Genomic DNA, 22,350 nt, shown 5'->3' with positions numbered 1-22,350 from the left:
TGCCTGACCGACTGACTGAAGGACCACCTGGTGAAGAGACAGCGGACAAGGGGGAGGACAGACGGAGACAAGGGAGGAGGAGGAGGACCAGGTGTGGCCCGTTAGTAGACTCATGCTTGTTTCAAGTTACAAAACAAAAAGCCTCGTAGCATGACGTCCACGGGGGATGCGTGACTTCCAGACAGTGTGGGGGTGGGGGGAGGGCAGGAGGGCAGGTGGGGGGGGGGGGTCAGAGGCAGGCAACCCATGCATGCACACGACTAGCCCAGGCAGGCAGGTGCGCTGTTGTCAGTGGAACGCATCCCCGGAAAGGAGGAGCGGATGACAAACAAACCCAGAGGATGTTCTCAAACCAGATGAAACTATGAAAGCAAAACAGAAAAAAGAGGAGAGGAGGAGGAGGAGGTATAGGAGGGGTGCAAGACCAAAGAAAGTGAAAAAATAATAAAATGGGGTAATGGTGGACGGTGCACATCATCACATGACAGAGGTAGCTTGGAGACCAGCCGCTTCCAACTTACTTCCATATTGCTGTCTAGTGATCCTGCACTGCCGCGGCGCCCCCGCTTGCCTGCCCGGGACATGCAATACCACAGATTAGAGACGGACAGCACTCCTGGACCAGACTACACAGGGCCGCACAGGGCTGGGCTGGGGAGACCCCCCAGGCCCCCTACAGGGGTGGGAGGGTGGGGTGGGGTGGGGAGTGGTGAAGGGGCCAATTGAGTGGGGCTTGTGACTGTGAGGGGAGGGAGGTGAGTGGGAGTGTGGGGGGGGGGGGGGGGGATTCTGGGGGCGGGGGAGGCGATAGTTATGGCTGTTAATGGCTATATTTTCTGTGTCAGCTTCGGGGGGGGTATTTTTGGAATTTCGTTGTTTGCTCACGGTCCAATTAACTGTGGACCGGTGTTTTCTCTAAACTACCCCACGTTGTTGATCCATCATTTCCTTGCTTCAACTCCAAATCCGAATCGTATGATTTAAAAAGGCCGCTTATGGAGTTGAGTTCTAGGAAACGGCTGTTAATGTTTTTGTCCCCAGTTTCCAAATGTGCTGCCGCTAAAAGAGATGTACTTCAGCATGGAGCGCCTGAAGGCGGGGCTTTGACACCTAGCGTCTGAGTGACGGCCACAGGAGAAGGAGAGAACACATCAAAAGCAATACAATGAATGTTGCACATGGGATGTACAGGCAAATACAGGGGGCTGAGTAGGACAAACGGTGCAAGTTTGCCTTTGTTACACACACAAACACAAACACAGACACGGACACACACACGCACACTAAGCCAATGACACTTGACCACTAATCACACATAACCAGGAGAGTCCCTGATGTGTACTAAAATAATGAAGTACGCATGGGATGGAGAATGGTGAGAAGAACGAAAGAAAGAGAAAACATTGTTCACAAGAATGATTTTCATTAGCATGCGGCTTCCTGCGTTAAAGGATCTTTAGGTACACTCATGGACAGGAGAAGCTTAAAGTGATGGACAACAGGATCTAAAAATGGAAAAATAACCACAGCAAATCACAGAGGGATGTATCCACTACACCCCTGCCGAATATCATGCCAAGAAAATGTGAAATAGTAGGTTAATATACATCTCAAAGTCATGAAGAGGATTGTAAAGGTATGGTCTGAATCCCTGTCTACTCCTCGTTGTTTTTTGTAGTTTGCACTCCTTCAAAGTCCGAGACGCTGTAGGCTCATTCAGCTGCACCGACGCTGTAATGTGATTGGCCCAGCTTGGCCATGTGAGCGTATGGTAATTGGTCACCTGATTGGCTAAGTAGCAAAGAGGGAAAATAGAGTCCACCCATTAGATATGCTTGAAGAAATAGAATGGAACCAATAGACTGAAAATGAACCCTTAACGCTTTGGGAGGCAATTTGGGGAAACCAGCCGTAGTGAGCTTGATTTTAAGCATATCCAAATGAATAAAAAATCCCACCAGTCCCTTAAGGCCTTGCTAGCTTCAGCAAAAGGTCTGCAAAGCCTTGTGGAAGACTCCGGTCATGCGCCATCAGTTTGCGCAGGTAGCCGGGTATGTAGACAGAAAGATAGGCCGTACAATCATTTCATTCAGGCCGAAGGAAATGTTTGCACACGCTTATTAAAGGCCTGCGAAAGCCAGAGATACTACATTTTCAAATGCAAAGAGCATTTGATGCTGCTAAGATTAAAGAGAGTTTCAAAAATATGACAAATATGACAAATGTTTCTGAAATAAAAAAGCTACCCTTGCTTTGATTACCTAATTAGAAGAACATAAAGGATTTCTGTTGTCCATCACTTTAATGAGCGCTAATAAATGCATCCCCTGATTGAGCTAACTCCCGCTCAGGGGTCAGGAAATGATCGCTTGGACCGAACAGAAGGGCTCAACAACAGTGAGACTGGACCTTCACCCCCCCCCCCCCAACACACACACACACACATCCTCCTCCAGACTGGATTTCATTATATTATCACACATAGCGCAGTCATTATCAGGATGAATTGGAATGGTTTCAAGATAGAGGGATTGATATATTGGCACGGAGCAAAGATGTTGGGCCAGGCCACTTAGAACATTGATACATCTATATTTGCACATATATATAAAGAAATATATATATGCAAATAAATGGTAGTGGAATGATTGTTAAGACTTGAAATACCGGGGTAGTAGATAAATTTGAGTGGTTGATGTCTCAGAATGAAGTATGAGTTATATTAATTTAAAAAAAAGAAAACAAATCTGAAATAGATGGGGGGAAAGCGGGGGGGGGGGATGTGTGTCTGAAAGGAAAGACTTGTCATGGAATCAATTATGAAGAAAATAAAACTTGTAATCTGTAACACAAGTGTGACAAGACAAATGAATACAACTAAAACGGTTCCAATGGTTATGGATGGATGACTTCCAGACATTTGCGAATGCTAATTATCTTGCATTAAATCATCTTCATTCAAGCCTTTTGTACGGCTATTCTCTTAGATTAAAAAAGCTCACTTGAATCAACTGTAGCAAAAACTGTGTGCAGCACGCCTTCAAAATAAAAGTTTAAACAATAAATCAAGCACACTGCTGAACACGCAATTTTTGTACATGAGTGACATTAGACTCCAGAGATCAACACACTGAAGACCACTCCTTAATTCCAGTTCTTCTCATTGCTATCCTTCAAAAAGTCAATGTAAACCCAGCCAGCCAATCGCATTAGAGGATTGTGTCCTCCCCCCCCCCAATCATGCAGAGTCCCGCCCCCATCCCCTCTGCTTGTGGAGCAACGGAGAGTATCAACCAGCCTGGATCAAGGAGAGAGAGCGGGCGCGAGGGAGGGGTAGTTGGTACCTGCGTCGGAGAGGTCCCGCAGGGAGCTGCTGAGGGCGCTCCTCTTCAGCCCCTCCCCCATGGCGTAGGTGTCGTCCAGACTCCCGCGGTTCATGTTGCCGTTGCCCGCCTCCTTCTTCAGCCCGGAGCTCTGGGACATGCTGGGCCGCACCACGCCCTTCTGCTTCTCCAGCTCCGCTGCGGAGAAGGAGGCGGAAAGTTAGGACCGAGGGCCGCTCTGTGTACTGTTAGTGAGGACCGCTCTGTGTACTGTTAGTGAGGACCGCTCTGTGTACTGTTAGTGAGGACTGCTCTGTGTACTGTTAGTGAGGACTGCTCTGTATACTGTTAGTGAGGACTGCTCTGTGTACTGTTAGTGAGGACTGCTCTGTATACTGTTAGTGAGGACCGCTCTGTGTACTGTTAGTGAGGACCGCTCTGTGTACTGTTAGTGAGGACCGCTCTGTGTACTGTTAGTGAGGACCGCTCTGTGTACTGTTAGTGAGGACTGCTCTGTGTACTGTTAGTGAGGGCCGAGGCTGCTCTGTGTACTGTTAGTGAGGACTGCTCTGTGTACTGTTAGTGAGGACCGCTCTGTGTACTGTTAGTGAGGACCGCTCTGTGTACTGTTAGTGGGGACCGAGACCGCTCTGTGTACTGTTAGTGAGGACCGCTCTGTGTACTGTTAGTGAGGACCGCTCTGTGTACTGTTAGTGAGGACCGCTCTGTGTACTGTTAGTGAGGACCGCTCTGTGTACTGTTAGTGAGGACCGCTCTGTGTACTGTTAGTGAGGGCCGCTCTGTGTACTGTTAGTGAGGACCGCTCTGTGTACTGTTAGTGAGGACCGCTCTGTGTACTGTTAGTGAGGACCGCTCTGTGTACTGTTAGTGAGGACTGCTCTGTGTACTGTTAGTGAGGGCCGAGGCTGCTCTGTGTACTGTTAGTGAGGACCGCTCTGTGTACTGTTAGTGAGGGCCGCTCTGTGTACTGTTAGTGAGGACTGCTCTGTGTACTGTTAGTGAGGACCGCTCTGTGTACTGTTAGTGAGGACCGCTCTGTATACTGTTAGTGAGGACCGCTCTGTGTACTGTTAGTGAGGACCGCTCTGTGTACTGTTAGTGAGGACTGCTCTGTGTACTGTTAGTGAGGACTGCTCTGTATACTGTTAGTGAGGACTGCTCTGTGTACTGTTAGTGAGGACTGCTCTGTATACTGTTAGTGAGGACCGCTCTGTGTACTGTTAGTGAGGACCGCTCTGTGTACTGTTAGTGAGGACCGCTCTGTGTACTGTTAGTGAGGGCCGAGGCTGCTCTGTGTACTGTTAGTGAGGGCCGAGGCTGCTCTGTGTACTGTTAGTGAGGGCCGAGGCTGCTCTGTGTACTGTTAGTGAGGGCCGAGGCTGCTCTGTGTACTGTTGACCAAGGGGAATATCTAAATCTGTAAACCCAACATATTTCCCCATGTGCCGTCCCTTCTGCTTTGAGTCCTCCTCCACAAGGACTGGTGTTCATTGCTGTAAGCTCTTTAAACATTCTCCCTGGTGACCAGGGGCCTGTGTAATGGCTACCAGGCCCCTGTTTCTACTTCACACAGTTTGAAGGGAGCCACGGGAACCGGGGGGAGGGCGGTGGAGAGAGGGGGGAGGAATAAAAGCGGCCACTGCTCACACTCAATTCTGTATTTCTCCATTTCCTGGACTTCGGCAATCGACTCTCGCAGGTCGTCGGTGAACTTCTTGCGGTCCTGGGGGTTGGGCGCGTTGAAGTTGATGAGGACTTTGATGTCGGCGCCGGGCACGGCCGACGTCAGCCTGATGCCGTTGGGATAATCTGCAGTGGCGACGGCAGAAGGGAGAGGGAGGGAGGGAGGGAGCGTGGGACACGGGAGAGGGAGAGCGAGGGAGAGAGAGAGAGAAAGTTGACATGCCGTTGATCAGAGAGCAGTAAAAGCAGCACGGCTAGCGTCTGAACTGAGCTAGAGCGAGCGTCACGCTGCAGTGCGACAGCCGCCCTTCCTATGGCTGCGGCGAACGCAAATAGGACGTTAATCAACGGGAGAAGGTGTTAGGCGCCGCGTGTGCTACTTACACTGATTCTCAAACAGCATGACTTGCATCCCGTAGAGCGAGAAGGACTGCCTGAAGCTGTATGTCACAGAGTTCTTCTTTTTCTGGAAAATCTTGGTTACCTGCACACACATATTGTATACATGAATAGGGTTGAATCAGAACAGAGATCGGTCAATACGTAACTGATATCACTATTTAGTTCACCTTAAGTCATTTAGCCAAAGCGCTACAGTGAATTGACATTATTGACATTATATATTATAGATTACAGATGTTTGACCCCGGAAACCCAGACACCCGACCTACTAGCATTTCGTTTAGCACACAAGGATAAACCGAATCTGCTGGCCGACGGATCCAAAAAACGGACAACAGGACAAGAGGACAACAGGAAGGGTAGCGTACCACCAGGAGGTCGTTGAACAGGAAGATCTCCCTCTGGTGGAGGCCCAGCTTCTGCACCTTGTTGGGGTCCGGCACCTCAAACAGACGGCAGTAGCACACCAGCCGGCGGTGGGGCAGCGACAGCACCTACGGGTTGGGGGGGGGGGGGGGGGGTTGAAGAAGGACAAATGACCTCACAGAAATGACCGCCTCCTCAGAGTGTCACCCCCAGAGAACAGGGTGCTAATCCCGGTTAGTGTGGGTCCTTTGTGTTTTCACACTATGTTCTTGCAAGTACAGCGAGACGAGAACAGGTTTAGCTTAGCTGTCCTTTCATTTTGAAAGCTCTTGGGTTTTAGGATCAGATTAAAGGATATCCAAACTCAACGTGACACGCAGCCAACTGGCACCCATCCCCACGTCGTTGAGCAATACGCAAGTAATGCAGAGCATAACAATACACACAGGGATCCACTGGTATTTAAGGACTAAAAAGCCAGACCAACATCTTGTCTACGTTGTGTGTCCAGCCGCTACGTGTGTGGTGGTTTATGGGCCTGGCAGTGATGTACAAGCCCTGCTTTGTACGGCATCTGTAAACAACTGCTGCCGCTCTGTCGTAACTATTGAAGCTGTCCCCTCAGTTGCCTTACAGTCTCCTGTAAAATATATGCTGTATTTAGCCCTTTAGAAGGCAAAAGTACAGGTAGTCCTAGCAGTACAGAGCCTTAAATAAGGTGGATTTACAAACCCAGGACAGGCAGCATAACAGGCAGGAACGGATGGACCTAAGATAAATGATGCCTGACAGTGAATCCATTTACAGTATAACTTACACATCCAAGGCCGTGGTGGAGGGACCCGATCTAACAACAGAGAAAGAGAGAGTGCAAGAGATTACATAGAGGCATAGAGATATAGAATGGGTTTCACAGCCACATGAGCTCACTTCCTGACCAGGGAGCAGAGCCCAGAACAGGAAATGAAGATTCAACTTAAGATATCTATAATGCCCAAAAGGCTGGTCTAAGAACGCGTGGTGCCTGCATGAGCCTTCCGCGTGGGTCTGCCACGTTGTAATGACGTTAATGTGAAGACAGATCTTCCCGTAAAGCCCAGCCCACTGCGATCTCCCACCGCTGGGCCTGATTACTGAAGAAAGCCCTTATTGTCGGTTGTTTTTTTCTCTACACTCTTGGTGCTTTAGCTGGGCCACAAGATCAATGCATTTTTAAAAGCTTCTTTGAATACATCTCTTTAGAATATACTTCAATTGGTTTACCACTGCCATAAGGGAATGAATATCAGCCTGGTAGGACCCAGTTGGGAAACGTAGGGAGCATCAGAGATGTTATAACGTTCAGGCGGTCATAGTGGACATTCTTCCTTTGTCTCTCACCTACTGCTCTCCCTCCATCTGGATGTGTTTTTAGTCTTTGTCCTTTCATCGTCTTACTGTCTGCCTGTGCTCTCCTTCTCTGTCTACCCTCACAATATGGCGAGGAACAGGCCAATATGTGTTGTCACGCAGCATATCACAGTGTATCACAACAGCACATGTTCATCGTTCATCACATACAGACAGAGGTGAACGTACCGGTTTCTTCCCGACGATGAGCTTCTCCACCTTCTGCACCTGGGAGACGTGGTCCTCGTTGGTCTTCAGCTCCCGCTTGCGGATCCTCTCGTAGATCCCCACCAGGGTCTCCCTAGGGATGTCCTCGCCGTCGTCCACGCCTGGGGCGAGCGCAAACACACACACACACACACACACACACACACACACACACACACACACACACACACACACACACACACACACACACACACACACACACACACACACGGGTTAGCAGACAAGCACTTTCATAACACACGCGCATAGAATAGACATACATCTCTCTGTGTGTATGAACAACGGTTCATACACACACCGACGGCGGAGTCAACCATGCAAGGCGACAGCCAGCTCGTCAGGAGCAGTTAGGGTTAGGAGTCTTGCTCAGGGACACCTCGGCACTCTGCCAAGAGGAGCAGAGTGTTGATGTGTCAGGAGGAGCTAGGAAGAGCCCGGGACCTTGATTGATTTTAACCTTCAGGTTAAAATCTCTGTCTCTCTGTCTCTCCAAGATAGAATGGATGTTGCATACCATATCACGATGTTACACTGACTACAACCGTAGCCTTGGTTACCTCGCAGGTTCTTGATGAAGTCCTCCATCTTCATCTTCCTCTCAGGCTTGACGTTGGGGCTGTACATGTCCGTGTTGAGGAGGATGATGGCGAAGGCCAGGATGAAGATGGTGTCGGGGTTCCTGAACTGACGCACCACCGTGGGGTTGCAGATGCAGTACCGCTGGCTGGGGGACAGACCATAACGTCAACATCAGGTTGATAAAGCCATTAACAACACATTCTGTTGCTTCTCTGTGAGTGCTTCCTAAACTAAGAAAATGACACTGAATAATTCTTTACAGAGAGGCGTCTGCTGTATCTGCCGTGTGGAGGCTTTTCAAGGTTGCGTGAGGGACAGCACCATTTACTCATGCAAGAGTAAGGCTCGCCCCGGCTCCCTCTGGCCATTAATAAAACATCGCGGTGCTACCGTTTTAGCAAGGGCCATAGCAGGACGTAGGGCCATGTGATCACGTTAACATGGGAGGTTCCTCTTTATTTCCTTTACAAATGAGGAACAGCCAAAACTGTTTCAGGAACAATAGGTTTCACAAGGGTTCTAGGTATTTGTGAAAGGCATTTACACAGGCATGATTGTCAGGTTTCAAGGTCATATAACCTCTGTTTCTTTTTTTCCCTACACAGATGCCTCAAACATCTGGGTCACCTGACTTTCATCCCCCCAGGGACGTTCATTGTATATTTATACTGGACATTTCGACCCGGGGAGGCCTCTGGTTGTGGTGTATTTTCATTGGTTTTTTCGGCCTGGGGTTGGTGTTTGAATGCTCCTGCTGTTATCTGCGTTCTAACCTGTAGGCTTCGATAAGGCGCTCCACCTTCTGGGCCTCGCCCTGCACACGGATGTGGTTCTGGAACTTCCTGAGGGCCTCGTCCAGCTCCATGCTCTGGAAGTCCATCTCGTCCACCACACAGCTGAACCACACACACACACACACACACACACACACACACACACACACACACACACACACACACACACACACACACACACACACACACACACACACACACACACACACACACACACACACACACACAGGAAGATGAGTCAGAGAGCGTAAGACTTGTAGGGCCAAAGTGGGAGGTGAGAAAGATGAAAAGGGGCCAAACAATCAGTAACACATAGACAAAGACCCAGCTTATCTGTTCCCAAGCCTGCCAATGATCTCCTGCAGACAAGGTGAATCATAATTAATTCAATACCAAGATTAATGAGGATTAGGTCTTAAGTGAAGTCTCTGTTTATGAAAGCGGTGGGGGGACACAGGATCTCACACAAGCACCAGTCCTCCTTATCACAAGCAGAATCAAAGCAAGTGTTTGTTTAGGAATACGTTGTTTCATGCAACTCATGTCTGACATTGCATTCTTTAAATGTAATTGACTCTCATTACGTATAATTTCATATTATTACATGAATACCAAAAACAGATTTGATCAGATAAATGCACAGAATGGGGTAATGACTTGCTAAGACACACTCTTCGTTCTAATGGGATGATAGATGAATGCAATGGATGGCTGCAAAAGAGTAACAAACAATGCTTACTCCAAGACGTCTCTGTTGAACTGCTTCTGTCTGTTGCCAAGGAATTCACCAATCATCTGCCTGCTGAGGCCTTTCCTCTGCAGCAGGAAGTGGGCCACGCCCACTGGGGTATCAGGAACAAACCCTCTCTCAGTCAGGTACTGGATTCCCTTCTCTGGCTTCCTAAAAAGATAAGAAAGAGGAACCACTGAATATTTTAGGTTGGAACCATTACATTAAACACAGCGAAGATAACGCTGTGTTCATCCATTACATAAGCGCAAAAAGTGCTTTAGTGCCATGCTTCAGGAATAAAGTTTGAAGGTAGACATTTCATATTGCATTCGTCAGGAGAAAAATAATTCATTGTAAAGAAAGAAAAACTAAGACACTATATTGATTTGCTTTGTCTGGAAGAGTGCAGTGCCCGTTTAAAACGGGCCGATTGCTTGGCCTCAGGTGAACCGCTCATCTTAACCACTTCACACTCAACACGGCACTTCCTGGGGACCTCAGCCATACAGCTGTCAAGTCTGAAGTCAATTGAATGAACGATTGTCGAGAAAAAAGTCGAAGGACGGACATAATGAGACCCCGAATAAATGGCAGTTTCACGGCCAGGATTTGAAACAAGTCGCTATATATCCTTGTATTTGATTATTCCTGGGTGTAGTACTACACACAGTTCATTGTGCAACACTTGAGTGAGTTAAACGTCAAAATAGCTCTCTGAACGGCCTTTTCTCTCAATGGCCCTACACATGAGTGGAACTTAAACCGCCCGCAATTAGCGGTGAAACCCCCCCTTAGTCCACGGCCAGCAGCACCTACTTGTTGAAGAGGTTCAGCCCGATGCGGTAGTGCCTCTTGCGGATCACGTCGTTGCTGAACACGGGCGAGTCCCAGCTGTTGCGCGTCTCCTTGTGGTACGTCTGCTTGCTGAGCGTCTGCTCCCGCAGGCTGTCCCGGGACGACGACTCGGAGCTGCAGTTGATGGTGTCGTTGGAGTTGGACGTGCTGTTGATGCTGTCGTTGTCCCCGTCCGAGAAGTCAGACTCCGACTTGCTCTGCCGATTGGCCGAGCCGTTGATGGCCAGGTGGCCCTCCAGCTGCCGGTGGCGGTGGCGCAGGGGCGCGTCCTCGTCCCGGGACGAGGCGCGCGGCGGCGGCGGCCCGTGGGAGATGTGCTTGGGGCTGGCCTGGGAGGACGTGACGATGTGGCTGTGCGGGTCGTACACGGGCGGCCGCTTGACCGAGCCGCGGTCCGAGCGGTCGCTGTGCTCCGCCGAGCTGTCGCTGGGCGGCTGGATGGTGAGCAGCGGCAGGTGGTCCATGCGGAGCCGCTGCTCCTGGCACTCCAGCGACGGCGTGCTGCGGCAGCTGGTGTCCGTGTCCCGGCCCTCGTCCTTGGGGTCCATGGGCCAGTACTCCTGGGAGGAGGAGTTGACCGAGCGCAGCCGCACGTCCGACTCCGTGCTGGAGGGCTGCTCGCCCGAGCGGGAGCGCGCCATGGCGGGGGACATGTCCTCCTCGTCGATGTACAGCGTGACGTCGCTGTAGGACGCCAGCATCTCGTCGCGCACGCGCCCGGGCGAGGGCCCGCGGCGGTGCGGCTTGCGCGGGTAGGGCGCCTCCCGCGCCATCTCGCCGCAGCCCACGGCGTCCGGGTCGGGCCCCTCGTCGCCCTGCAGGCTGCGGCAGTTGAGCGCGTCGTCGATGGACTCGGCCAGGGACTTGACCTGCCGGGAGAAGGCGTCCTCCAGCTCCGTGATGGCGTCGCTCAGGTCCCCCTGCGGGGCCGGGTGCGCCGCCATGTTGGCCGGCGGGTGGCCCTCCATGTCGCCGCAGTCCGACGGCCCCAGCGGGCTGCCGTCCTCCGTCATGGACACCTGGCGGCCCTCGAAGTACGAGCTGTGCACCTTCTCGGGCCCCTCGAAGGAGAGCTGCATCCTCATGTTGGACAGCACGATGCGGCGGGACATGCGGTTCTCCGACATGGAGCTCCGGAGGCGTTCAAAGTTCTTGTTCATCTGGTACTGGCGGAAGGCCGTCTGGATGGTGCGCGCCGCATGGCGGGTTATGAAGCGGCCGCCGTATTTACGCTCCAGCATCTCCACCTGGGGGGAGGGGGGGGGGGGGGGAGGGGAGGGGGGAGAGAGGCGACGCGACGGCTGTTTCAACACGCAAGCCACCAGAGCGCTCACTGTCATTTGCTTTAGCTAATGCTGGTTGTAATCACTAACTAGTGACTAGCATTCATTCATTACAGACTAACCCAAAAATGCTAAAGAGTTTGGTTGACAAGCACTCAATTATCAAAGCACATCCCAATCTCAGGATGTGTATGGAATCTGTATTGAATCATTTGACTTCTGTTCATCTTTAATAATAATAATAATCAACGTTTTGTACCATTAAAGCTAAAAATGTATCCTACAAAGAATAGCCGTGGCTATGCTAAGCTACCTGCTTATCCTGGAGGTCGGCCGAGAGCTCATAGCTCTCGGAGAGCGAGCGGGAGCGTTTGATGGCCTCCTCCTCGGCCTGCTTGCGGAGGATGGACTGCGAGTGCTGGAGCTTGGGCCGGCGGGGCCTCTGGGGGCCCGGTTGGACCCCGTGGCTGTAGAGCGGGCCGTCGAAGCGGTCGGGGCTGATGGCCGAGCCGTGAGTCACTGGGCCTCGGCCGTAGCCGGCTCCGCCGTCCAGGGAAGGGCCGCTCTCGCCGGGCCGTCCATCCCCTTCCACACTGGAGGAGGAGGAGGAGAGGGGGGAGGAGAGGGAGAGGAGAGGGAGGGGAGAGAGAGGAGAGGGAGGAGAGGGAGAGGAGAGGGAGGGGAGAGGGAGGAGAGAGAGAGGAGAGGGAGGAGAGGGAGAAGGACAATAATTTCAATATGGCGAACACTTAGTTAGTAATGATAGATATAATGTCAGAGTCCACTGAGCAGAGATATTTTGAGTGTGATTAGAGTTCAGCCATTTTTCTAAGCAACTTGCCCAGGCATGGGGAAAACCTAAACAAAATGTACAATGGTTCAGTTAACACTACAGAGTTAATTTAAAGAGGGTATAGTAGACCTGCAGAGCCAATGGTACACAGAAGGCAGACTCACTGGACTGGAGAGTAGACACATTATCGTTTCAATGACATTTTGAAAAATAAGCATTACTTCCTTATGATATATTGCGCCAACTTCCTTTAACACACACACACACACACACACACAAAAAACTGTCAATAAAATCAAGATTCTACTCACTCACTCTTACTTTCTGCTACACTAGCAGAAAACTGCCTAATCCGAAAAGACTTTCTATTTTCTATAAAATGCCAACTCTTCCTCCATATCTTGTCCACCATTCTCTCTTTCTCTCTCTCCCTCTCTCTCTGGTGAGGTCCAGAGTACAGAGGCTTCACCAGGAAACCAAAGGCTAAGAATCTGCAACAACCAATCACTGAACACCGACAGAGTTACATCACGTTTGGCGTAAAGACGACTGACCGCTCCGATAGATGTTACAAAGTCCAGCTCAGTGGAGAGTAACAGAATAAATATAGCATTAGCAGTCCTTTACAGCTAAGTGAGGTGCTGCGGTGCCTGTGTATCCGTTGCCAATGGCTCACGCGCCCCAGCAGTAATTATTTCGTTGTTCACTGATCTCACTTCTCTAAAAGCCGTCGTGTGTGTTTGCGTAGTGACCTGACACACCCGTGCACTGTACACAAACCACTTCCTTCATTGGACAGTGGAAATCAAAATACAAGAGACTGCCTGCGACCAGATGGCAACTCGCTGTGGAGTCGTGTGTAAAGCCACAAACATCCAAAACTGCAATATATTTAACATAGCATATTAGCTGTAAAAAATTCTACGTATTCTTTCAGCAATTTTAATCAATCAATTCAAATCAATTTTAATCGATCTAAACATTTCTTAGAAAAAAGAAGTGAGTTTTGCAGGTGTGTGACTGCGAGACCATTCTTCGAGGAACAATTACCCAATATCCGTTTTACTACGAATATTTCGTAAGCAGCCCTACCCCTCTCAGAATTTGTGGGCTGTTTTAATATAGCCATAAATACCCATAATAATATAGTACTATCGTAATCCGACTCATCATAATTAGTTAGTCGACATACTTATGCAGTAAAGTCAATTCTGGGAGTATCGTATTGGTATAGTGGCCCTAAAGATACTTTTCAAAGAGAGCTTTCTGGACCACCAGCTGTGTTGCAACCAAACAGAGAAGACACCAAAACAAACCAACACTTATGAGTATGAGAATCCCCAACCATCTGTCAAGACAAACTGTGAAGCAGCCTCAGTGTAGTCACACCTTGCGTGCTTTCACAGCTCAGGAATACAAACAATGATCCTGACTCCCTTCTGTCTGACTGGACTGGAATTGACATTGTCTCAGCATTGTGTGGTAGGTGATTGAATATCAAGATCAAACAATTGGGATTCAAAGACGGAGCACATTTTGTGCATTAGAAGGCAGTGCAATGTGAATCAGAGGGGACCCCCATGTGTCTATGTTTGGTCTATATGTTCCTGTTACAAGTAAAGGACACCTAAACCCCTAAAGTGACCCTGTGGGATTGTATTTACTTTATTTATCAGCCACTAAAACATTTAAAGCTAGCCAAGCCCAACAACTAATGGAGGATTTAAGAAAGCATTGTATCGTGTACAATCGTGCAAGAGCAAGAGCGAGAGAGCGAGAGAGAGAGAGACGGAAGAGAGAAAGAAAGAGAGAGACGGAAGAGAGAAAGAGAGAGAGGTTTGCATGCACTTCCTTTTTAAAAGGCAGAGAGAGTACCATATCTAAAAACAGGGCGATGGAGAGAGGAAGGCAGGACGTGAAGAAGTGCTCTAGCACTCTCCTGCTGAGGCTCCTACCACACTCTGTCAGGTCAGTCGCTTGCGATGAAGCATAAAGAAGAAAAAAAAAAAAAAAGAGAGAGAAAGCAGCGTTTCAGAGAGCAGATGTTTGGGAGCTGTAATGGACGGTGAGTGGAGGGAGAGAGGAGGACTCGGAGGACACTACTCCAAGAGGAGAGCGCGTCGAGTGTGTGGTGAACAACCACGGCGACAAGCACATCACTGCCTGGCTCAAACACAAGAGCCAACCAGCGCCACACGACGATGTTGTCAATCACCCGTTCATTCAGCGATGATGACTCCCGATTTCAGCATCATTATCCGTCGTTGCCCTTGTGCATATGAGTGCGGGGTCCCGCCTATAGTGGAGCTTGTTGACATGCTGTACGCGTGCGTTGACCCAGCCAGGCAGAGGGTTTCCTCCTAGCGGGGGTCCTGCCGTATCCATCATGAAGCCCCCCCCATGCTTCTGATCTGCTCAGCAGCTGGCAGCCATTTTCAGCCGTGGGTTTCTCCGTGGTTTAGTGGTCCTTTTTTGGGGTTTGGGTTTGGGGTAGAAGTGGGGTCTTTCTACCACCTCTTCTTCCTCCTACCCCGCTCCACATCCTGGCCCATCAGGTCCCAGGTTTCCCCCCCCCCCCCCCGCCTTCGTCGTCTGGCCATTTCTCGCCAGCTGGACCCCGGAGAGAGAACATTCCTCCAGTCCCGGAAAAGAGGAGTCACCTCCACAGGCGTTGGGGGAATAGAGGATTGCTAATGAAGTGCAGGTTGGAGCTGGGGAGGGGAAGGGGGAAACCAGGAAGGGATTTCCAGTGTAGCGCTATGGCCGTAAACTCCCGCCTCCCGCTCGCCTCCGGAGCCCAGGCGCGGGGGCACCGCCGTGCATGTTTTTCTAATCAACGCTGTAATGGTTGCTCAACCCCATGCAAACCCTCCGCAAAGTCACATTCACCGTTTTTTGGTTGATGAAAGAATAAGTAAATAAACGAAAAGCTGCTCTTTTCAATGATCCACTTCACATTGAACCCCACATATGTCGAAAGAAATGTGGTATTTTTAAGCCCACTTGAACCATGAACTGGTCGTAATCTATAACCAGACCTGCTCACACAATGTACGGTGTGTGCTGACAACATATGTTCTCCTAACACAACCAGTGCACTTATTTTCTTCTTCTACTCATAAAGGGCTCATAAACAGAGGCCTGTCATGACGACATCCACTCAAGGTACATTTCTCCAGGTCAAAGGTCACCAAGCCCCATAGGGACGTGTTAATGAACTGCAAATGCTGCATTCAGTAAGGTCAACTTCCCCATCAACTTTGGGAAAAATTATAAACGAAAGGTTTGTGAAGTTTGTGAACGGAAAGACCGTTTTAACTTGCGAACGCTGCACTGTGCAGCGCTGACAGTATTTATCCAACACAAGCTTGATAGGCATCACGGTTTGATAGTGATCGGTATTTGCCTTGTTTTCGGAGAGCCTAGCGGAGGGGTTGGCGTTCCCTTGGGACACGGATGGGAAGGGAGAATGTTTCCACTGCCCTCTCTTGTGACCTGGCCAGACACGTCACAGCTGTTCCCTCAGAGGTCCACTCCCTGCCACGCTCCTCAACCACTGGGCCCTTATTTACAAAGAGGGTAAACACCGCCTTCCAACACCTTGCAATCTTTCCCGATACATGTATTTAAACCCACCCCCCTTTTCATTTCTTCGCTTCATGGCCCAAGGTAAGCATTTCGCGGCCATTTCACTCCATTTACTGTAAATTGCGTCACATTACCATTTATGAGGCCAAAATGTATTCTGTTCCATTGAGGTCTGATGTGGAGTGGGCATTTCACCATTGTACACTCTACGATTACAGTCATCCATCAATTTCGGTTGCTAGATCAACATAATTGATCACCAATATGCTTTCAGCATGACATGAACCAGAGTCACACACCAACGAAGCAGATCGACAAAAATAAAACGAGACGGTTGAGAGGCCTTCCCTCTGACTGAAGGAAACCGTTAAGGGAGAGAGAGAGAGAGAGCGAGACTCCACCCTGACCCCCCCCTCATCCACCCGCTCACGCTCTGGCCCTGAACCCGAACCCGAACCCACAACCTCCGTCGGTTCTCCGCACGTAGCGACGGGGCTAACGTGGCAGCACATGTCACCGTCATCCATTATTGAATGATCGGCCCGGCCGCCCTCAGCCCTCAGCACCTGCCCGCGAGCAGAACTCACGCCTTGAGTGGAATCACGCAGCAGCAGCAGCAGCAGCCCAGAGGCGAGCACCGAGGGACACGCCACACCACAGGAATGTCCTTCAAATTAGCCGGGGGGGGGCGGGGGTGTAGACGGAGCCCTTTGATGGTACAACACTATAGGTTTGATAAGACTGTAACTGCAAACAGACTGAATGACATCCAGAAGAGGACAAACGCCGGGCTGTACTCTGTGTGCCAGGGGGGGTAGCGCACGCAGAGTGTATCCCGCCATCTCTTTTGTGGGGTTCTGGCCGTTGTTAAGACAAACGCCAGGTCTACCCAGTTGCTAAACAGAATACATGTCCTTTGTATGCATGTAATCCAAGCGGCGTTTCACCATCATAGGCAAAGACTGAGTGTTATCTTAACAATGCCCTTTGAATTTTGGCAACCCGGCGTAACCTTACCCAATGACCGATCACACGCCCATGCCCACGCACACACACACACACACACACACACACACACACACACACACACACACACGTACACAAACAACTGTCATGCCATGCAGTGTCCTGTTACCCTTACCCGCGGGCTGGCTCTAGCTCCAGCAGAGACTGGGTCCTCTCCGAGTTACACTGTAAACACCACATGCTGGCCAGCAGACACAAGACAAGGTACTCCAAACATAACCGGTCCGCTCCGCTCCTCAACTCTCGCCACACGTATTCCCCCCCCCCGTTGTCAGCCCTCGGCCACGGCGGCTCCCTCAACGTAGCTCTGGGCTGTGTGTGTGTGTGTTCCCATCGCTGTCCCGTTTGCTATGGAGGTGGGGGTAGGTGATAGGTGTCTGGGGCGGGTAAAGATGCAGAGTCTGTTATATCCCGACAGGCAGAATGTTCTCTCCTCTCTTTGCTCTCTCCTCTTTCTCTCTGGCTGGTAAACCGGGATGTTGGGCTGGAGTGTGTGACTGGCTGGGAAGAGGGGGGGGGGGGGGGGGGAGGGAGTAAGAGAGAGAAGTTGGGGAGGGGGGGGGAGGGGGTGGGGGAGTCTGTGCAGTATGGAAGGGGGGCGGGGAGCATGGAAAGGGGGTGTTGGAGCATTGTGGCTGTAGCTAAGGGGGAGTGTGTCAGAGAGAGTGAGCAAGAACGAGAGAGAGAGAGAGAGAGAGAGAGAGAGAGAGAGAGAGAGAGAGAGCGAGAGAGCGAGAGAGAGCGCGAGAGAGAGAGAGAGAGAGAGAGAAGGCAAGGGGATGGAATTCTTTCTGCGTTGGGCCGAACGCGTGAGCGGGGAATACAAATGGCCCTGGACCAAGGTTGAGATGTTTTTTCATGGAATGCTTTCAAGGGAAATGCGAAGAAATGAGGGGAACACGGCTGCGAAAGAGAAAGACAGACAGAGATACACACACACACACACATACACAGACTTAGGAGATTTACGAGGCAACAATAAAGACAGAGTTGTGTGGCCATAAACAAAGGAATGGAGGATGAGCGGAACGGGGTCCTCCAGTCAGAAGTCCCTGCGTATGGTAGATGGATTAAGTCCCAGGAGCCGTAGGCCGGGACGAGAGAGACACACACACACACACACGTTCATCAGCCACACCGAGGAGCAGGTTAGAGGACACAGCAGACGAAGGAAGGGACAATGAGGGAGAAGAGAGGGAGCTGATGGAAAGAGTGAGGCTGGGCAGTCCTTCTTGGGGGATGCCAGTGCTTCCTGTCTGGAGAAGCCTTAGCTTTCCGTCCGGGGTGGAACTGGCGTGAGGGGGGGGGGGGGGGGGGGGGGGGGAGAAAGGGGGATGGCGATGCACAGCAGACCTCTAGCGTCTCAAACTCTACGCGGCGAGAGAGTGCCTGCTCCGAGTTTGTCCTTCACCATTTGGTGTTCATGTTACTGCTTGTCGTCATGGCTGTCTCAAGTCATCTCACCAGTCTGGACGTCTTCAGCCAGGGAGCGATCGGAGGGAGGGGGTCTGCAATCTTAAGCGTTGATATGATGATATGATGGGCTCAAATCACCCCTCTGGGAAGACATGGTGGAGGTGGAGGAGGTGGTGGTGGTGGTGGTGGTGGTGGAGGTGGGTGGGTGAGGGTAAAGGCCAACTCAACCCCCACCAACAGTCCGAGGTATTTTTCTTGTTGGGAGTATGGAGGCATGGCCAGAGGAAGCGGAGGGGAATCACTCCCAGATGGCTGCTGTACACAAGGACGGCAATCACTGAGATGCGTGTCTCTGGGGGGGCGGCGCCAAAGGGCTTTAATTACAGGACCGGACCTTCCAAAATGATCACTTCCTGTCACCCCGTTTTCATCTGAGGACTTCAAACGGAAGATTAACGGGGGGCAGAGCAGAGGGGGGGCAGACGGACGGGACGTCTGCGGGGATAGAGGGTAGAAAAGAGAAGACATGTAGGGAGGAGAGAGGGCCGGACTCCCTGTAGATAAAGGTGTACCACAGGAAGCGGAGGATAAAGACAGAATGGAAAGATCCAGTCCAGAGGGAGCGAGTGAACAGAGCTAATTTACTCTGGAACAAAGGGGCCAGTGCTGCCATTAACGCACTGCGAACTGGAAGACTTCACAAAGCCACCCCGACCACCAAGCCCCTCCCCACTGTCAGCCCGGACCCAATTACTGTTTTACTGGCAACAAACAAAATGTTCAAAACAAAACCGAAAGCAAAACCCGCCCAACACATCCAACCATCACATTAACTAGCTCATTATTTGGTCGTTTTAAAACTCCGGGAGAGGCAACGGCAAATCTTGGAGATAATGAGTCCCGCTTATAATTGGGAACCCCAGGGCAGCGCATCACCCTGCAGTTCGATCACAGAGGGTGTGGAACTAGACCTAATTGGTTTGGGAATTTAATACGAATCGACATTCTAATCTGGGACATGTGATCACCATCCTCCCCGATCAACTCCCCCCCCCCCCCCCCCCCCCCCACAACGCAGCCCCCAAATGAGGGGCTCTCGTTAATGCACGTCTCCGGGGCTGTGTGACTTTATTGCATGGAGGGGGAGACCCTCGTGAATTAGTAATGCGGCTTATAAAGTTACAACCGCTCGCTAAGCAGCCATGTACAATTATATTTTTGCATAAACTCAGCAATGCTCTCAGCAAAACTTTGACTTCCGAGTCTCTCGTCTCTCCCCCCAATTTGGCCGACTCTAAACCTAGTCCAAGTGCAGCGCTTTCAGTCCTCCCGTGTCTGGTTTACACCACCACCAGCACCAGCACCACCATCGCCTGCACCTCCTACTGCTCTACGATGATGTCATGGGGGGGGAATTCCAAGCAGAGGCCCCCAGTGTGTGAGCCCCGACCTCCACCTCCCCCCCACCCTTCTCTCTCCTGTCAACTCAATGCGTACGGTCCCCACTGCGTTTCAGCTCGCACTCCGTCACTCGCTTCACTGAGGTCCTCGCTTCCATACCGCACTCCATTCCTTGAGGGCTCTAGCATGCGGGACATTGGGACGGCTGGATTCTCACAAATCAGACTTGAGATAAATTATCTCAAGTCTGCAGACCAGCTCAAGTCTGGTCGAGCGGGGCGTTTTGTTTTCTTTTTGCTTCATTGATGTTTGGACCAATCATGTTGCTAGAGGCGAGGATCTGTAAGCAGACACAAACTCAACCTCGGCACAAGTACATTTTCCCGCTGGGAAGACAAGCTTAAACGTCCTGTCAGGACACTAATGTTCTTGTGTGTTCTTGTGTGATCGTTTTCATAATCAACACTGTTTGCCAGCCACTGTAGGAATACGTTTAATAAAATCCGCTTCTGAAAGCTTTTGGCGCAATTGAGTTCCTTTTCGGTAGAATGTCCCAGTAACAAAACAGGAAACCAGGTGTAACTCCGCCCCTTGCAATTGTTGGTTTCCGGCCCAGGCTCTGTGCCGTCTCCCCCCATAAGTTCTGCTATAACAAAGTGGGACTGCTGGAGCCAAGATTAGGATGGATGGGACCTGGGTTTGGGCCAAAGAGGCGCCCACTTACTCACTCACTGCTCAGTCTCATTTGGGTCGGTCTTAAATCGGTGTCCACCTACTCCTTGGTGGACATTGAGGTACTACACCCATTAGTCAGAGCACCACTGCGTCATTCTGACTTGTCTTTTCCCATGGTAATATAATACATGGAGACGCATAGTAAGGGAAGCAGGACGGCAAGGGAAACAATGAAAGTATGTGTCTGTCAAACGAACCTGGCTTCTCGAAAATGTGGTCATAAGGTTTTGGCATTTGTGAAAAAAAAAGGATATAAAAGAGTGGGAGCGTGTCGTCTTACAATGACATCACACACACACACACACACACACACACACGCACACCCTGTGTCTCAAATCTGCTTATGTTGGACGCTAAGCAGCAGAGAGAGAGCGAGAGAAAGCAGAGAGACGAATGGAAAATATAATGAAAATTCTGATCTTGCCCAGTCTGGAATCAATTACAGACGGGGAAAGCAGTTGATGTCATAGTTTGATACAGCAGCATGTGGCGGGAAACCTGTGAACTCGCTTTTATAGTCGCAGAAACTAAACAAACAAAAAAGTGTGTGTGTGTGTGTGTGTGTGTGTGTGTGTGTGTGTGTGTGTGTGTGTGTGTGTGTGTGTGTGTGTGTGTGGGACATAGCATATACATTCCATATAGACTCTCTGGGGAGCAGAATAATGTTTGTGCATAACGAGGAGTCAACTGCGGCAGTATAAACAGGGCAGACGTGCCGCTAGTTAGCGGAGCTGCCGGGTCTGTGTGTCTGCATACAGCAGCAGAGTCGGAGCAGATGTGTCAGGGATCGGAGAGTAAACGATCAAAGATCTGTGTGTCTGTGGGCGGGGGGGCCTGGGGGCTTCTCTGAAGCGTGGATCGTCTTTTAAGTCATACTCAGTAACACGGATTATTCAGAAACACAAAGGAATAAGGTGCCTTTAAATGCTCCGGGAAAAGAATAATTTCACCGGTGGGTGTGTGTCTGTGTGTGTGTGGTGTGTGTGTGTGTGTGTGTGTGTGTGTGTGTGTGTGTGTGTGTGTGTGTGTGTGTGTGTGTGTGTGTGTGTGTGTGTGTGTGTGTGTGTGTGTGTGTGTGTGTGTGTGTGTGTGTGTGTGTGTGTGTGTGTTGCTCAAGTGACGGAGATAGCTTTTGGCTTATTGCATGCGTGCGTGCGTGGGTGCGTGCGTGCGTGTGTGTATGTATGTGCGTCTAGGCTAGTGTTTATAAAATCCAGCATGATTTCAAGGAAGTTTAATGTTCTGAAGCGTTGCCAGTAGCCTGGTAGCTCGCCAGCTCTGCACTACCACACTAATGAAAGCAACCCTTTTAAACATAGCCTTCCTCCCAAAGCCTTTCTCTACCAATATGTGCATTATGTGCACATTCACTCAGGCATTTGGTTAAAAAAAACAAACCCAGGCAGTAAGAGGCTGTGAAGCTGACATTTAACAGACTTATCCTGGAGCCATTGTCTTCTTGGTTAGATTGAATATAAAAGCACATAGAGGTTGTGTGTGCTATCACAACAGAGCCCTGTTTGTCCATTGATTGTGTTTGGGGCTGTTTTCTCGTCCAGTTTATGACCAGAATCCATCATGTAAGCTCCCCCCCCCCCCACCCCTCGAACAGAAATACATGACGACGCCATGCCGTGCTAAAAATAGACCCCATGTGTGGTGACACGTTACGGTAAACACACACTGTTAAAGAAACAAACAACACTGGAGAGGAGAAGAAGAAGAAGGAGGGATA

The 22,350-nt window shown here is 50.4% G+C and overlaps 1 protein-coding gene across 7 annotated transcripts in view; it reads right to left on the bottom strand.

The window, feature by feature from the left end:
• Window positions 1-22,350, bottom strand: part of LOC311360062 (IQ motif and SEC7 domain-containing protein 1-like) — an 84,083-nt gene that overhangs the window by 5,232 nt on the left and 56,501 nt on the right. For 4 of the 7 annotated variants that reach the window (XM_084480143.1, XM_084480144.1, XM_084480145.1 and 1 more), the window contains 12 exons: window positions 11,970-12,249; window positions 10,335-11,620; window positions 9,525-9,686; window positions 8,765-8,887; window positions 7,970-8,136; window positions 7,374-7,513; window positions 6,613-6,642; window positions 5,798-5,923; window positions 5,412-5,511; window positions 4,992-5,153; window positions 3,345-3,521; window positions 522-571 (listed from right to left, as the gene is read on the bottom strand). In XM_084480143.1, the coding sequence (XP_084336269.1) occupies window positions 522-571; window positions 3,345-3,521; window positions 4,992-5,153; window positions 5,412-5,511; window positions 5,798-5,923; window positions 6,613-6,642; window positions 7,374-7,513; window positions 7,970-8,136; window positions 8,765-8,887; window positions 9,525-9,686; window positions 10,335-11,620; window positions 11,970-12,249 (2,803 nt within the window). Of the gene's footprint in view, window positions 1-521; window positions 572-3,344; window positions 3,522-4,991; window positions 5,154-5,411; window positions 5,512-5,797; window positions 5,924-6,612; window positions 6,643-7,373; window positions 7,514-7,969; window positions 8,137-8,764; window positions 8,888-9,524; window positions 9,687-10,334; window positions 11,621-11,969; window positions 12,250-12,760; window positions 12,991-17,178; window positions 17,526-22,350 lie in introns of those variants that run through there. The other 3 variants (XM_084480148.1, XM_084480146.1, XM_084480149.1) reach the window with 3 other exon arrangements.

Source organism: Micromesistius poutassou (genome assembly GCF_964030765.1).
Source record: "Micromesistius poutassou genome assembly, chromosome: 15".
NCBI lineage: Eukaryota > Metazoa > Chordata > Actinopteri > Gadiformes > Gadidae > Micromesistius > Micromesistius poutassou.
This window is presented reverse-complemented; position numbering and strand designations above follow the sequence as displayed.